Raw genomic sequence first — 17,680 nt, 5'->3', positions numbered from 1 at the left:
ATTAACGAAAGTATCAACAACAAACAAAAACATGGTTAAACAAAATATTTTTAACATCTTTTATTAGAAAGGGAAAAAGCATGGCATTTGTACACAGGCCTTCATTCAATGCAAATGATTTTCACCAAGTATTAAAACAAATACTTATAATTTCAAATTATTTTAGTCTGTCCAATTAATTTTGAGCCTCAGATAATTGGGGACTGAATACAAAAATGTCTGTGATTCCTAAATAGTTAATTCAAGACTTCTATAAAACCCCTCGAATTAAAGGGGTGTCTTTGTGGTGGTGGTGTGTTTGTCCAACCAATTATGGACTTGACTGTATGTACACATTTATGCATCAATTATTTACAGATTAACATACAAATATACAATTCAATCATTTCAATATATATCTGGTATTCTAAAGACTGCAAATTATTTTATGCACAGACAGTTACAGAGCTCTCCACACAAATTTGCAAATAATTCTGCAACAATAACACCCCTCATACTCTTTAGTTTCTTACCAGCTTGTCTGAGATTAGTCAATATTTGTTATATCTTCATGAGGACAACACTTTTTTATTTGCTCCTTTTTAAGATAAATCAGTTGTCCACTTTGTGTTAAGTCTTCTGTTAAGAACTTGTGTGCCTCATTTTCAGCTTGTCAGGTCTTGCTTTCTTTGGCTTGTTTAATAAATAGGAGCGTTCATTTCACAAGATGACCTACAAAAAGGAGTAAATTCCCTCGTGTCTTTCCTGAATCACTGCAAACTCTCATACTCAGCTGGCTCAGCCAAAATAGCTTGCACCACTTAAAACTCGTACAGAATGTTGTTGGACGGATTCATCTTCAGGTTTATATAAACATGTACAGACATGGTACTGTTTTTAGTGTTTTTATTCATATTTAATGCTTCATGGAAAGTCTTTTGCAGTAATAACTGGCCCTACTGACTGACACAAAGACATTAACAGATGTTTTGCACCTTCTTCAGTCCTCACTCAGTCTGCAGCTCACTGAAGGATTCACTGGTTCACGACTTGTTCTTTTTCCTCCCCACTCTCATTTTCCACCATAGCACAGAGGTTTGATTTGTTCTTTATTTTATTGTTTTTCTTTTAGTCTGTAGCACTTCCTTTCACAGTTTGGCATTTTTTGTGAACTGCAGCTTGGTCTTTTGTTGTTTTTGTTGTTTTTGATACTTTGCCAGACATTTTCTGGTGCATTTCCTGGTGAATCCTCCAAGCTTATAATTATAAAGTCTTCTTTTAGTTCCTGACCAAGTCACATGTACGCGTACATCTCCTACATGCCTCCAATCACAAAGTGGTAGCTCTTCCTGTCTTATTCCACTTATCCACCTTTAGAAAAGAAACATATCCAACTCTTGGTTCTGATCATTTTTTTATTTAACAGCCAAGTGTTTAATAAATGTTTCTGTCACACTCTTGCCGCTGTCCAGGATTCTCAAATTAAAGCCAAACGTACCCATTATTTCATTTTCAATTTAATCTCCTGTAGCACAGACCCCAAAGAACAAAATGCCCACATGCTTACAGTATGAACTGAACGCATTGTAATATAAGGTAGGGGGAAGGACATATTTCTATAAAAAGCCAGTACAGTAATAATGCTAATCTGTCGCCTCCACCCCTGCTAAATATAACTCAATCATCGTGACAGATTCTTTCAGTCCACCTCTTTCATCCCTAGAGGACAAGAACAATCTAATATCCTCCTTCTTACACTTGAGGAATTGTAAGACAGCATTCAAAGGATGACTGAGGCTGTTCTGAAGGCAAGAAAGGCATCTGACTGTTTCATTTTCTTTCTTTTTTCTTTCCTTTCACAGTTAAGCCTTTTAGCCCAGCTCTGTTAATTTGCCCTGAGAATATTCAAGATGAATTGCAGTGTTTATCCCTCTGCAATCTTGCTTTAAAAGCACCCACAGCGATGCCATACAGCTCAACTTAGTTTAGTGAATGCACTACTCTCTGTGGCCAAACTGTCTAACGCAGTCAGTACAATAAAGTCTTTGATGTGTCTTATTTTCACCTTCCTTCACTACCCTCTTCTGTGATTGCGCAGCTATATTTCTTGACTTACTCGCTGCTCTGAACCTTTGCAGGATTTAATCAGCAAACAGACTTAATGTCAGCAAGATAATAAAGACACAGAATTGCAGTGTGGCAAAATGAGATTAAGTGAGATGCATGTACTAGTCGATAAGCGTACAGTCTATCTGCGGTAGCATCATACAGAAGATGGGTTATGCCATGAAGATTAAAGAGTCAGATGCACATTTTGCAAAAGACCTCAAAGGCAAATAAAGAATAAAGATGGTAACAAAAACAAAAGTCACACCTCTAACACTATTTCTGTTTTCCAGTAATGTTAATCAAGCTGCTGTCAAGCAAACCTATTTTACACTGTGGTTGGCAGCCGACGCTAGTCATGCGTCTCATCTTGTCACATATGTCTGTCCCCAGGACAAGTTAATCAGGCTGTCTGCTAAGTCCTGTTTTATTTTAGATGAGTTTCTGTTACTTCTGCTGGAGAAAGCCACAGCTAGCAGTCAAGCAAATAAAATTTATGTACCTCACATAAGACTTCATAACAAGTCACTCAAGCTGTAATCTATCACTAGAACATAGTACGATGACAACTTTAATGGAACACGTCCAGCAGAAATATGTCTGCTAATTCTACAGTAGGCTCACGTGCAGGTTGATGAGCCATCTCATATGCATCCGACTGAGTCTGCAAGGCAGTATGAAATGAAATGTATCTACATGCTTTATAGATAGCATCTGGCATAATTTAGACAGGATTAGACAATTTCAATTAATGAAAAGATCCACAATGAGACACAATGTGTGCTTTACCTTAGCTGTAGATAGCCTGGGCTCACACAGGTTGGATTAGATAAGAAAATACTAAACTTGACACGTGACAAAATGTCCTGGGAAGAAAGTTTATGTAAGAAAAAGTTGCAAACTTCTTTCTCATGATTATACATTTAAGCAATTCAAGAGGCTGATGTGTCCATATGAAACATAATATATTAAATTCATTGCTTTCCCTGAAGCCTCATCAGGTACCAGTGGAAGGGTGGCTGTCAAGAAGCCATTCATAACGCTTTAAAGTCCAAACCATGAAGATTGAGTGTTTAGTGAACCTTCTGGTGAAAAGTAAAAAGATATATAACTTTGCAAGTTTAAATTTGTATCATATTTGCTACATCAGGCATTTCTTAAAAATGTATTCTGTAAAAATGTACAGTGCAATTTATTTTGTTTTTTTCAGAGGGAAAAAGAAAAATCACATTAATGATGTAGGAGTCTCAAAAGATCACAAAAACTTGCATCAAATATAATATACTTGATTTTAAAGGGTTAATGCAGGGAAACAGAGAAAAGGCTGAGGTGTGCCAACTTAGAAAACAACTGGACTGAAAATCAGTAGCAACAGATCTGATGCCGTGATCAATCCAAATTTTAAATTTTTGGTTTAAATCATCATCAATATGCACAGAGGAGCTCAAGAGAGAGGTACAACACTGAGTGTCTACAGCCATCTGTAAAACACGGTGGAGGCTCTGTGATGGTTTGGGTCTGCATTTCAGCCAGTGGTTTTGGGGATCTGTCAAACTTTGATCCACCATGAAATACAATCTCGAAAGCATCTGACTGGCAGTGGCTTCACTTTTCAGCATGAGGATGAGCGAAAACACGCTGCCAATGCAATAAAAGCACAAGCGGTTAGAAACACACAGTGGAACACTATCAGTCATGAATTAACCTCCCTAGAGCGCAGACCTTAATGTTATTGAAACAGTGTGGGATTGGCAGCCAACATCCAAAGTGCTTTGAATGCACTTCAGGAGACCAGAAAAACTGTTCCTGATGACTTCTTAAAGAAATGACAAGAAAGTTTGCTGATATTGCCCTCTGTTTTTCCCTTTTTATACTGCATTTACATGTATGTTTGCACATTTCTCTGCATCTATTTCCCATATCCCCTGGTAAAATATAGAGACACGAGTGGTGGCTCAAGTCTTTTGCACATCTCTGTGGCATCCTCTCAACAGGGATCAACTCTCCAACGATCAAAACAGAAAATACTATATCAAAAAAATATATATCATAAAAACACAGCTTCCATCTTCCTCGGCAGCAGAGTCCCGATGTCTTCATTAATGGAGACAGTGAGAACACCATTTGTTTAGAAGAGCCTAAAGATCCTCAGGCTGCTTTTGCTATACTTGTTGTTGGGATGCTGTTCAGGGCAGCAGCCCAGACCATCACTAACTGATCTGGTCATTTCCAGAGCTGCCCGACAGCTGCAGCACTGAGAAGATTAGCAAGGGGTTAAATGTAATATCTGAGCGATCAGTGAGCTTTATCTCTTTCATTTTGTCTCTCAATCTCCCGCTCCCTTTCATTATAGCTCTCCCTCTTCCTGGCTCGGTTTTTGTGTTCCCCTGACATACAACCACACATTCCTGTCCTATAATCTCACATTTGTGTTGCCAGGCTTTTAGTATTTGCAGCCTCTAAGCATAGAGCGCATTCAGCTAACCCCTCCTTTCCTAATGCTAGCATTAGGGAGCAATCGCATGACTGAGGTGCTGAGGGGAAGAGAGAGCAGGAGCACCAATGAGGCGTGTGAAGTGATGTGTTAAGACGGGAGAGCCCAGTAGCAGAGATGGGAGGACTGCACTGGCCCACCTCTGTGGCTCTGACAGCAATGATAGACCCAGCACTGCCAGACATCCCTGGAGCATAGCTAAAGCTAGTTAGCATAGCCATCAGGCCTTGAAGATGATGAGTTTTGAAGAGGTGATTAAGCCAGCGCCGAGGCCCCTTGTAGGCTTCAAAGCACAGTTGCTTACAAGATAGGAGAGAAAGGGCATTTGAAGATAGAACCAGAAGGTCTGAAGGGGTAATTCAAGTTCAGTATGGTCCATGTGCTCCTCATGTACTTATTCATGAAAAGCACTGATACTACAGCCGGTGCAGGTAGAGCAAGTTACAGGTTAAAGCTGATCTCAAAGAAATCTAGAGACAAATTTACGTTTGCAATGCGCAGAAATGCAGCAGAATAATGCGGAAACCAAAGCAGTCCCAGTGTCGGCTTCGTGCTAGACATTTTCCTCTTATCTTTTTCTACTTTTTGTTGTTCTTTTCTTTACAATCGGGCAAAACAATGTTGCCATAAAATGTCAAAAATCTCAAAAAGACTTGAATTCTAAAGGCTGCTCTGGGAGCTTTGCCTCTGGTTGTCTCCATAGATCTGCTGCATACAGAAGTTCAGGGAAAGAGTACGCAACTCTGTCTGAGCACAGAGCCTGGTTCCAAACACATAGTTCCCAGGGATGAGAGTGAGTGGCATTTAAGCCTTCAAACCAGCAAGCCATCTGTGCTGGGTGCCACATAATCTCAACAGGAAACAGTCATGGCTGTACACCACATCATCTTCAAGTCATCCACAGCACAGTCATACACACTGAATTTTATCATACTGTAGTGTATACTGTACTGATCATAATCCAAGCTAAGAGTGCACCCATTTATTAGAAACGCAGGGTTTATGTGATTAAGAACAGGGTATTTCCCTCTTACAGCCTCTTCAATACTAACATGGTTATCAAACAAAGTAAGAAATGGCATTGTCTCAGTTTAATCACCCAACAAGGCTTACAATTCTCAGATGGCACTTATTTGTGTGGGTGGATCTTTACAATGGTGTGTTGGGGTTAAGCTCTTTACTCAAAGGGACCACCAAACTCCCTCAAAATGGATTAGTACTATTCCCAACTAGCTCCCTCTACGACCTACCCCAACCCCAAATCCCCACTCAACCCCTTAACATGCACACAGAAACACACTCATCTCTGTGTTTCTTTTTTTTCCTCCGTATCAGCTCCTTTAAGTACTCTCTTATTATGTGCGGAGGTTTTAAAATGCTAGTCCTTCTGTTGTGGCTAAATAAATACAACACAGACTAAATCAAGAGCGCTGAGTACCCATGTTGCAATGTCAACTGCAAGGTATTCAACCAGAAGCAATTGCCAGTTCAATCAATGTGTCAACAGCAAGCAGTTCCCAACTCCTTCGTGTAGACACGAGGAAGAGGAATGCAAAAGGAACAAGGAGATCATTGAAACGCAAAGAGTAGGAGTGTGCGTGCAAAGATCCATCACAAAGTGGAAAATAAGACAAGAGAACAAAACAACCAGAGCATCACAATGAAGAATGACGTGTCAGCAGGACAATTTTACTGTACGAATATGGCAAATCTACCCTAATCTGCATATAGTCACATATGAGAAAGGGATGAAATATCCAAGGGTATCATAAGGTACAAGCAAGCATTGAGGTGTTTCATAATATATATGTACTTTTAGCATAAGGGCCATTTTAAGCTGAGGAGAACAGACGAATAAGGTGCAATTTCTGTTTGCTCCGTGTGTGAGCATCCATAAAAGCACATGTGTCTGTCTTTGTGGAGCTAGAAAGTACCAGATTCTACTAGCATTTTAAAGTAGTTAAGTAACATAATTCAGTATATGAAATGTAAAAGATTAGCCTTTGTGTGTACAGTAACTACAAAATAATAATGCTGTTGTTGGTTGTCCTTACTGACTCCACATTACACATAAAACAAATATTTTTATGTTGTAATTTTCAACAACCAGCTCACAAATTGAGACATTAAAACTGTAAATTCAGACCTCGCTGCATGTAGCTGTAATCCCCATTATCGTGTTTCAGTGGCTGTGATTAAGTCATATTCACTCCTACTAGAAACGTGCAGGCGTGAATGACATGTGCAAGATTCATGTGGACCTGAAAATTGTAATTCTTCCTCCAGAACCTATCTGCACTGGGTTATTCTAAGCACGCAGCACTTGCAGTATAAAGGAATATGAGAATATTAAAAGGCAGTGAGCAGCTGATCGAGACCGGGTGGGTGTCTGAATCTGTGATGGCGTACCATCATCACTTTGGAAGCAGCCAGGCTCAGCATGGCAGGCTTGGATGCCTGATGCCACCAGCCATCTGGCTTTGGATGAGACTCCTAAGGGAGACACAGGCTGGTGCCAACCTTCAGAAAACACTTCCAACATGTTTGAGAATAAGAATGGTGTGTTCAGCTACTCTGTGTGAAAGCAGCAACTGTGTTCCTGCAGTCCGGTGACACATTTGCAAATACTACATGTTCTACATATGTTCACTGTATGCAGGATGTGTACTCAAGGACACCGGGCTCCTGTGGTGAAAAGCCAGAAAAGAAGACCAATGATTTGTATAACTCATATGAATTTCATTCATGCATAGCTCGCAACACAAGTCGAATCAAGTCTTTTTTATTAAACATATGTAAAATGCAGGTGTCTCACCAATTTCAGCTCATGACTCATGTACAGCCTAACTGGATCTTTAGTGAACCACAACAGTGCACAAATAAAAATAAAATACTTCCAAACTACATTCTTGAGACATCAATCTACTGTCATTACATGTGCATTAAAACCATTTCTAATGATTACAATTTACACTGCTTGGGCTGCTGGTGGGCCAGATCCACTCCTCTGGTGGACTGGATGTGGCCCACAGTTCATATGTCTGACAGCACTGTTTTAACAGCTAAAACTCACTTCATGTGTGAGCAGCATAGTTCATTGGAGCCTCTGTGGAAGGCGCATAAAAGGCGCCAATTTACAATACAGGTTTTGCAGTTAACAGACTGCCTTTTCCTCTTTACTGCCTTGCTACAGCTGTGCATATTAAAGAATGAGACTGTAACAGTGTATACTATACCTGGTAAATATCATATGTTAATGTCAAAAAGTTGATTATTAAATTCTGACTTTATTTCAGCTTTTTATTACGCTAACCACCGTGAACTGAAACCAGATCCAAAATAGACCACAGCTGAACTTTACTTTGGTGACACATCACCAGGATGTGCTTAGATTAAACACAAGTCTGTCTGATCTACCTCGATACTCTAGAAAATTAGAGCATTAACCAGCATCCGAAAAGCCACATTCCCATAAAAGAAGGAACGACTCTTTCATAGAGGCCTAAATATTTGTGTCTAAATGTCCAAATACGTATCCAGAAACAATAACTAGTTTCAGGACACCTGCATTTATGCATTCTTGTCTCTCAGACACAAATACGCAGACATGCACACATGCACACATGCATCAACACACACTGACCCTATGTGACATGTGGAATCAAACACAGCTCTCTCACTGCTGCACACTGCATGAACTATTTATAATGTTCTCCTTCACTGAATTATTGATGAGCTATGTTTTCTGTTTCTCTACACTTTTCTGCAGTTCTGTGAGAAATTTGCTCCTTTTTGACTAAATATCCACTCTGGGCCTCTTTCACATTATAAACAATGGGAACAATTTTAAGCAAACAGGGTCGAATGAGAACACCTAACTAACTGTGGGGATGGGGAAAAAATAGGCATATGGGGTAAAAACACAATGAAATCATGTTTTTTTAAAAATAGTAATGTTAAAGTGAGAATGCTGGGAAGTCAGAGGTAATTTCTTATGTCAGTCACGCCTCTACCTGTATTTCGAGTCATGAAAGATCTAAAGTATGACATCCACTCTGCCGTGTCTGCCTCACTAGCAGACTGTGATACCAGGAGGAGAGACAGAAGCACAGAGTTATTCAGGAGTAAGGACTGAAATCCAGTGTACTGTGAAACAGATTGAGCAGCAGACACTCCAGTGAAAATATTCTATGTTCTATTTACAGCCAAACTCTGGGGAGATGACAATGACACGGGGGTTTGTTTTAATCTCCTTCAGAAGCAATAAAGGGGGAGGAAACCTCCCAAAAGAAGGACATCTTATTTACTCAGAGCCACACATGACTTTCAGCACTAATTGATGTGAAATATTCTGCAATGTAACAAACAGTTGGCTTCTTCTCACTAATTATCACTGATTCTCACTTTCCTCCTCCTCCTCAATCTTTCACCTCTTTCCTTCCTCTCCTCCTCCTCCATTCTTCAACACGTTCTCGCGTAGACACTGGCAATCATCGTCTCATCGCAGATTAAAAAGGGGCTCGCTATTTTTTATATAATGCAGCTCAGCCTAATTCGCTCTGGATGAATTATGCATTGTGTCACTAATAATGTGACGGAAAATATTTTTTTCTTCCTGAATGCTTCAAGCGTTTTCTGATTTCCACAGGCTAGAATTTTTTTTTTCTCCTTGTGGGAGAATATGCATTTGATAAATGTAACAATCTGTTACCGGAGATGGTTTGGCATGACGTAGGCAAGCGGCTGAAACAAATAATTCAAGAGTTTTATAGGTCCAATGAATTTGGGTAAATTTTCTCTCTGCGTTTCCTCTGTTTGCCAATTTCTAGACACTAGTTTTCTCTACATGTGTCCCGCTTTCAGTTAATGTAATTATCTTCTGAGCTGTCAACACTGTAGGAACTGTTTGTTCTAAGTTCTCTGTACAACTGTAGCAGGAAAAACAGACATCTTCAGATAATTGTATCAGTAAAAACCAAACTGCTCCTCTAAAAAATATGATGCAATTAAATAACAATATAAAAAAAACAAAAGCAGAAAAGAAATATAAATCTGGTAATGATGTTTTTTTTAACATACACCAACAGGCTATTTTGTTACACCATGCTAATACCAGGCTGAACAATGTTTTACAATCAGACTTGCCTAAATTCTGTGTGGCATGGATTCAACAAGATAATGGAAACATTGCTTAGAGACTTTGGTCCATGTCCATCACAGTTGCTGCAAATTCATCCTGAGTCACTGATACAGTACAAAGCAAGATGGAGCCATGCTTTCATGTTGTTTACGCCAGCGGTCTTCAACCTTTTTTGCGCCACGGACCGGTTTATGTCCAACAATATTTTCACGGACCGGCCTTTAAGGTGTCACGGATGAAAACCCTGAACCCACACCTGAGCCTCAACTCTCGCGGCCCAGTACCAATTGACTCACAGACCGGTACCGGTCCGTGGCCCGGGGGTTGGGGACCGCTGGTTTGTGCAAATTCCTCACTCTACTAGCCAAATGTTAAAGCAGAAGTCAAGGCACATAAGACCAGACAACCGTTTTCCAATCTTCTATTGTCCAGTGTTGGTGAGGCTGTGTGAACTGTAACTACAATTTCCTGTTCTTAGCTGACAGGAGTGACAGCCAGTGTGGTCTTCTTCTTCTGCTTCAAAATTTGTGTTGTGTGCTCTTCTGCATACCTTTATTGTAACAAGTGATTATTTAAGTTACTGGTTTCAGGTCAATCTCTATAAACCCTTGAGTTTGTTGTTTAGGAACATTCCAGCAGTTCAGCAGTTTCTGAAACATTCAGACCAGCCTGTCAGGCAACAACCACAATGCCACCTTAAAAGTCATTTAAATCAGCTTCCTTTCCCATTTTAATGCTCTGCAGGTCATCTTGACAATATCTACAAGCCTAAGTATATTGAGCTGCTGCCATGTGATTAGCTGATTAGTTATTTGCAATAACAAGCAGTCTTAAGCACAAACACCTGTGCCTAATGAAAAACTAGTATAACATAAATAACAGCAAACACTATACACAATAAACTATTCATCATTTAGTATTTCTTGTTTAGCTAAAACCTGATAAAGCTGTTTTCTTTAAACTCAAACACAAATCAGCACATGGATAAAATCATAGTGTCACTGTATGCATAAAAAGTGCATCACATCATTGACTAACTTGCTCAAAATTATTATAGCTAATGAGCAACACTGTCATGACATTGAAAAACTGTGTGGGAAGAGGATATCCAGATCTATCCAACCACCAGCATGTCAAACAGACAATAAATCTAGCATATGACAGCTTCTCCAATGTGGTAAAGGCTGGGAGTCTGTTGGACTCATGCACATAGGGAAGGCAACCTTCTTTAGTTTTGTTACCACTGCTTAGTTTAAACATCTCCATAATGCTGACAATTCTCCTCCATGACCTACGTTCTATATCAACATGGCTCAAACTTCGTGTTGTGCAAAAGTGGTATTTGATGCATCGTATCAAAAGTTTTACAATTACAACAGTACGGCATCCCTAACCCCAACAGCTTTGTTACCACATCCTTGAAAAGAAGAAAGAATGGTTACAACATTGCCGGCGCAAAGAAACACTAAAGTTTGGAGAGATTAAGAGAGGAAGAGAAGGAGGATATCTGTGCCAAACAAGCTGTGGAAATCAAGCTGAGGAACCAAGATTCAAAGTACAAAGCCTCACACCGTGTCCAAATGGTTCTCACCCACTCTGGAGCGACCCACCTGCCAGCTCACAAGGAATGACAACAAAACCTGTTCACAGATTTGGAAAGAATGCTGGATTGAGATGCAGGCTTAAGCCTGCAGAGCAGAAACACAACACACCTATTAACTGAGTTCCTCCTAAAAGAAGAGCAACGGCAGTCTGAAAGTTTTTGCAGACTCTGAGCATCTCAGCATCCAAGCATGTAAGGGATGGCTGACAAACAAATTATCTCTCTGTTTCCATAGCAATCTATGAATGGGCTGTGCTACTGCCTGTGACAACCCGATGCCTGTGAAGACAAGACTCGCCCATAAAACGCTAGCGCTCTGCAGCAAGCCTGTTATTACTGCTATCATTCAATTGGACTTGATTTGCATAATTAAACTCTGTTATTGCCTGGCTCTGAATGCTATTGTCAGGTCCTGTTCTTACCAACCAGACTCCCAGCATGACACAGGACAAGGGGGCACTTAAAGAAGACATATACCCTCAGGTGACCCTGAGATATGACTAACCAATACTAAGATTATCCATTAAATTGAATTTAATAAGCCTCTGTTTCCTGTAGATAGGTCATTTATTTCTGCGTTTCTCCAGGGTAGTCACTGATGAGGTGAGTCACAGCTTGGACTTCACTCTGCTAACCACATGAAAGGCCCTGACGGAGCTGAACGAAGCAGGTCCTGACTGTGAAATAGAGAAAGGCAGGAGAAAAAGAAGAAGCTCACAGGCTTATGTAAAATATTGTTTGTGCAAGCTGTGAAGGCTCCAAATATCAATGAAGAAATGTTATCAAGTTAGCAATTTATCATTTAGTTATCATTTGTAATAATGCCTTCATAGCTCTGTGTTAAAGAATGAGAGTGAGAAAGAGTGGGTCATTCTTTAAAAAAAATACCAAGGAACAAGAGAATCAGAGTCACGGTGATTCTCAAGGATAGAATAAATGCAGTTAATTGCTGTCTATTTGACAATCCCCGGAGCCACATGCTGGATTCGTACAAGCAGTCATCCTCAGTGAAATGAAGCTGTTCACACCAAGAACACACCAAGATGACCTGGCAGCATCAAGTTGATAACAACCATTGTAGCGAGTATGCAACAATTCATCGTTTTTTACAAAAACATGCCATTTTGTGTTGGAAATCAGAATCTTACCTCGACTATGTGTGGAGTGGGATTGAATCCACACATGTTGCACACTTGGGAGCGGCACTGTGTGCAGGTGTTGTAGTTGGGTTGTTCTGCTGTGTTGCCTATATTGAGATTTGTTTTACAGAGGGGACAAGAGGCTTTGGCCTTAGAGGAGTCCGGGGGAGCATGCTGTTGCTGCTGCTGAGAAGGGGGTCGAGGCCCTTGTTGTGCAGACTGAGGTCCTGAGGGTTTCCCTGCCCCAGGTCCTGGACCAGGAGGTCCTCCTGGTTTGGGGGCTGGTTTAGGGGGCTGCTGTTGGGGTTGAGTAGTCTCTGATATCAGAGTGCTTGCTTGGTTGAGAAGAGACGCACCAAAGCCAAACAACTTCCCGAAGGTTTGCTCTGGAGGTGGGGGCTGTCGTGAAGGGGAGCTTCCTGCACTGCGTGTCTGGTCCTGGCGGGGGTGTTGGGGTTGGTGGGCGGGTGAGCTACGGGATAAATCAGGCTGGGATGGGGCCTTGGCCATCCCAGGGAGAGGGACTGCCCCTGGAGGCAGCCTTACTTGCTGCTGACCTGCGCCAGCTGGACCAGTCTGTTTGGTAGTGCCAGGCACTGGATGGGCCTGCAATGGAGGCTGCGTCTGAGGAGGTGTATGTGTCTGAGGTGCGGGCTGAACTGAAGCGTTAGGTTTAGGTTCTGGATTGGTTGCATGAGAAGGAGAGTGAATCTGTTGCTGACTCTTGGAACGTGGTGTGGTCATATCCATCCCCAGTGCTCTCTGCATTTGACAGTTTAGACATAACCACTCTTGGACCTGAAAAAGAAAGAAAAACAAGGCAATGGCAATGAGCTACAGTATCTTGTTTTCACAATGGGGTACACTGGATACAAAAATAGAAATTCATTGAATAATCAGTTTCCTGCAACTGCTGAAAGAAGGTTGCATTTTTATCTTGCTGGCTACTGAGTGATTTTACCATGGTGCCACAAACTGATAGCAAGGAAAAGTCTTGCAGGCAGCCTGAAAAGTCCTGGTGACAATCAAGCCTCTTTCTCCATTCCTCCTCTACTTCACTATGTCAACATGCTCTCCTAGTAGCAAGCCTGACATCCCTGAAAAAAGAATGAAAGAATAAGCAGCTACCTCACAGACCAATATTACCATTTACTCACTAGATTCTCTTCTGCGAACTTTAAAGCCACATAAAAAGTGATTCACTCATCACACATCACTCCGTGGTTGACAGGTTGCTGCTAGTGGGCATTCTGGCTTTCAGTTGTTTTGGTAATTCTCTAATCTACTTACCACCCCCTCATGTGTCAATCAGCAGTATCATTCGCTCCTATTGGTAGTCACTTTAATTTCTCACCCCAAAGTTATGAAAAGTTAAAACTGGAACCAGCCATTTTATTTTGCCTGTTGCTGCAACAATCAGTGCTCTGCCACTCGCTTTCAGCATGGAAGCTTCTTAACTCTGTTTCACCCACAAAGGCAAACACATGAATGTGCTGTTTTTGACTGCAAAAGCAGACACAACTAAGTCTTCATGTAAGCAAGTGAAAAGCTGAAAATCCACTGCATTCATTTATGACCGTAATGTCAAGTCAACAATAGAAACAGCATCGCTGGTAGCATCTTGTGCAGCTAAGGTCTGATTTAGGCTTTCACTGGAAATCTTTCTACGATATAACCTGTAGAAGTGGCCGATGTCGTTGGTATGATTTTGTTGTGTGTGTGGCTCATGTTTCATACATATTGCTGGCTGACAGAAACCAATAAAATGCTGGGACTTTTTCCCACCTGTGTCCCCACTCTTTATCGTGGTTGATTCAACTTTTTCCACTTTTTTGTAAAGTCCCTCACATCCATTCCGATAGTTTCAGCACTCTCTCCAGGAATTTGCCAACTTATGTGTGTCCTTATATTGATGTTATTCCTTATACTGAGATGATGGTTGTTTTTCTCTCACTGATATATTTAAAAACTGCTGTGAAAAAGTAGTCGGAAGTGAGCAGGATGAATCCAGGTGTGCCAACCTGACGTGTATTTACATTTTTAGGGAGGCGCACGTCAAGCAACAGCCTGTGTTAAGGTGCATGGTTCAGAGGGGTTTGCACAGAGGCAGTAGGTTACATTATAGATTTCCCACTGAAGTATAAAACACTAGCAGTGTGACGAACATTACCATTAGCTTTTTTATAAAATGACCACCAGAAACTATAAAAGCAAGGACTGTGTGTGAGTAACTGTGTTTTCATGTCATCCACAGTGATTTAGTGAAACATAAACGCCACTAGTCCAATTTCTCTTCACTCTCTAAAGATATCCAAGTAAAATGAACTAAAAACTGAAGAATGCTTGTATGGGTGTGAATGTGAATGAGTGTGTTGATCTGTTTATGTGACAGACTGGGCGCAGTCCTTTATCCAGTGCGTGCTGGGGTAGCCTCCAGCCTGCTCTGAATGGGAAACCACAAAATAATTGTGAATGGTGTAAAATATCTCATTGAGGAAGGATTTGAGTATCCCCATGCCTCCACATAGGCATTTATTGCTACCCATCACTTACCCATAAACAAAATGTGTGTGAAATAAATCTGACAAATGAGATGAACTCTGGAAATCCTCAGTAAATCACTGCTGCCCCTGATTTTATAATCTTCCCTTCCTCTGTCTTTTCTGGGAGTCTCTTTCCTTTTTGCTTTCTCATGATTTCATATTTGCATTACATAACGTGGAGAGCTCCTCATTAAAATCATTCCTCCAATCTCTTTGTGTTTCTCCTGCTGATCTCTTTGCCTCTTGTTTTCATTTTTTGTTCACTTACTGCTTCATACACACACACAAAAAGGTGAAAGCCAGAAAGAGGCGCTAGTGATGCCACATGGCCATAGACTGTAATTGGCATCCTGGTGCTCTGACAGCTGCCACACTATTGTAACTGTCTTGGATTCGTGGTCATTGCATAATACCTTAATGAATTATAAATGAAGGCAGCAAAAGGTTGTAGGTTTGGGTTATCGCTTGGAGGTCTGGGCCTCAAAGAACAAGCTGGGAGGGCTGGACTGGGGGTTTTTCTTCCTTAGAGCTTAGGGTCAAAATTGCCTTTCAGCTTGTGAATCTGGATTTCATAAAGATTTTAGTTCAACTTCACCTGAGAATTATTTGCACTCTAAGAATTTCTAAAAAAGTGTAATACTAAAAAAAGGGCAGTCTAAAAATGCTTTTAACTAACAGTCTGTCAGCAGAGATGTTCCTGCTCCATTATTCCATAATTTACAATACACTCAGCACTACATGTGGCAGAGTACACATCACAGCTGAGCAGACTTCAGTGTGGATTCAAGAGTTGTCACATTAACCCTCTAAAGCTTGAAACATGAATTAATTTCCAGAAAACATTTTTTTTTAAATCCCACTGATGATGATGATGATGATGATGATGATGATGAAGTCTCAAAAACTCATGTATCAAATATCATACACTAGAAAGGGGTATACTGATAAAATATTTATCAACAATGACTCTACAAGTTTACTTTTTAATAAAACTGTGCATAAGCTTATATCAGCATATGATAAATGCAGTAAATGCAAAGATTTCATACTATTTTATGCATCTCTTGTATTTATTAATGCATTTCTAAAGCCGTCTGGTATCTGCCTGCATGTATTAAATCAAGATTAAACAAAATTGTATCATAGTACTAGATAAACAGGAGGAAGAAATACATAATTTAGTCACTTCACAGTTTAACTATGAGTCACTGGACCTTAACTGTAGTATTGCCCCTCATATTGTAAAGCAGTGACTCACTATTATGCTGGGATTTCTGGTTGAAGAAGAAGCTCTCTAACTTAAACCCACTCATAACATCGAGTTTTGCTGAAGCCTGATCGGACTGCACTCATTTCATTGCACTTCATTATTCAGTTATAGTTATTCACTATTTGAACTGCTGCAAAAATGAGATATGGGTAGTGATATGACTCACATCTCTCAACGCAGGCACTTTTTTCCTGCCTCCAGTGGTCAGAATTCTAGTTTAGATTATGTAGAATTGAGTTTGTCATAGTCAGCACACATTGAACTCACCATTAGGTATGATTACAGGTGCAATACGGCACCTACAGTAACTATCCTGATCTGGGCAGTACAGTAGTGTACAGTAGTGCTGAGCTAGACAGCATTTTCTGTAGCTGTAGCACTTGCTAACAGGCAGCTGCTTCCTCTGGGTGGAGAAAAAAAACAACCAATCGGGGAGATCATGTGTGTTAGACACTTCCTCCGGCTGAGCTGGCTGGTTTCCTGCAGGCTCTATGCAGTGAGTGCATACGGCATAAATGCCATAAAATCCTATTCTGATCCAACTCTTCTACAGTCTAGTTTTTTATCTGCCTTTCTGGATCAAATTCTGATTATGCAAAGAGAAGATTTCAGGCTGTGTTAAAAGTGAAGGAAATTAAAAATCTATTCATCAGTTCACAGATGAAACACTCATCGGAAAACTACCACACATATTATGACAAGCACGACTGTGAGATTGTTAACATGATTTTACAGCACTGCTTTAGTCATCGGGAAGAACTTTAACTCTTCTTCGAATCCCTGCTGCTGCTGCTTTCTGACCACACCTATCTGTTCTTGTAAGAGGCATGGGCTTGAAATTTTCAACCAGATGGGGCAGTAATAGACTACATTTCACTCTGCTTAACAGTCATTTCTTAATAACAAGGTAATGCAGTTTTTAATTATATATTTTCTTATTCTTATTGCAACAAAATCTTTAATGAATCTATCACAATAGCTCAAAATTTGACTGTTGACTGCTTTTAAATGTTTAGCAACCTCTTCACCTGCTTCACAGTATTTCTTTATCTCTTAAGTCAGTCATTCGATCAGTCAGTCATTCAGTAAGTCCGTGTAGACAGAGTAAGTCACAAGCTCAGCAGCACCTTAGCCTACTGCCTGGCTCACTGCCAGTTCCTGGTATAAGGAGCGATCAGGCCGTGGTTTTCACTGTCAATCAGGGAAACTGAGAAGCCGGGTGCAGAGGTGAATCCTGGGGACAGTGAAAAAAGCCAACACAGCGCCATCTAACACTGGACACTATCTAATCAGAGACTCGTGTAGAAACTCCTATTTCTATGACAATTATTGTCATTGACATTGTTTTTTCAGACACACTGTTAGGATAATCATATAAAGCTCACCAAGGGGGAAAAAACACTCTG

At 40.5% G+C, this 17,680-nt stretch overlaps 1 protein-coding gene across 6 annotated transcripts in view; it reads right to left on the bottom strand.

Moving 5' to 3' along the window:
- The window catches only part of bsnb (bassoon (presynaptic cytomatrix protein) b), an 80,252-nt gene that overhangs the window by 39,942 nt on the left and 22,630 nt on the right, over window positions 1-17,680 (bottom strand). For all 6 annotated transcript variants that reach the window (XM_085158959.1, XM_085158958.1, XM_085158962.1 and 3 more), the window contains exon 3: window positions 12,471-13,259. In XM_085158959.1, coding sequence (XP_085015085.1) covers window positions 12,471-13,259 — 789 coding nt within the window. The remainder of the gene's footprint in view (window positions 1-12,470; window positions 13,260-17,680) is intronic.

The sequence above is a fragment of the Neolamprologus multifasciatus genome, chromosome 5 (assembly GCF_963576455.1).
Source record: "Neolamprologus multifasciatus chromosome 5, fNeoMul1.2, whole genome shotgun sequence".
Taxonomy (NCBI): domain Eukaryota; kingdom Metazoa; phylum Chordata; class Actinopteri; order Cichliformes; family Cichlidae; genus Neolamprologus; species Neolamprologus multifasciatus.
Note: the sequence above shows the minus strand (reverse complement) of the source record. Positions and strands in the feature narration are given on the sequence as shown.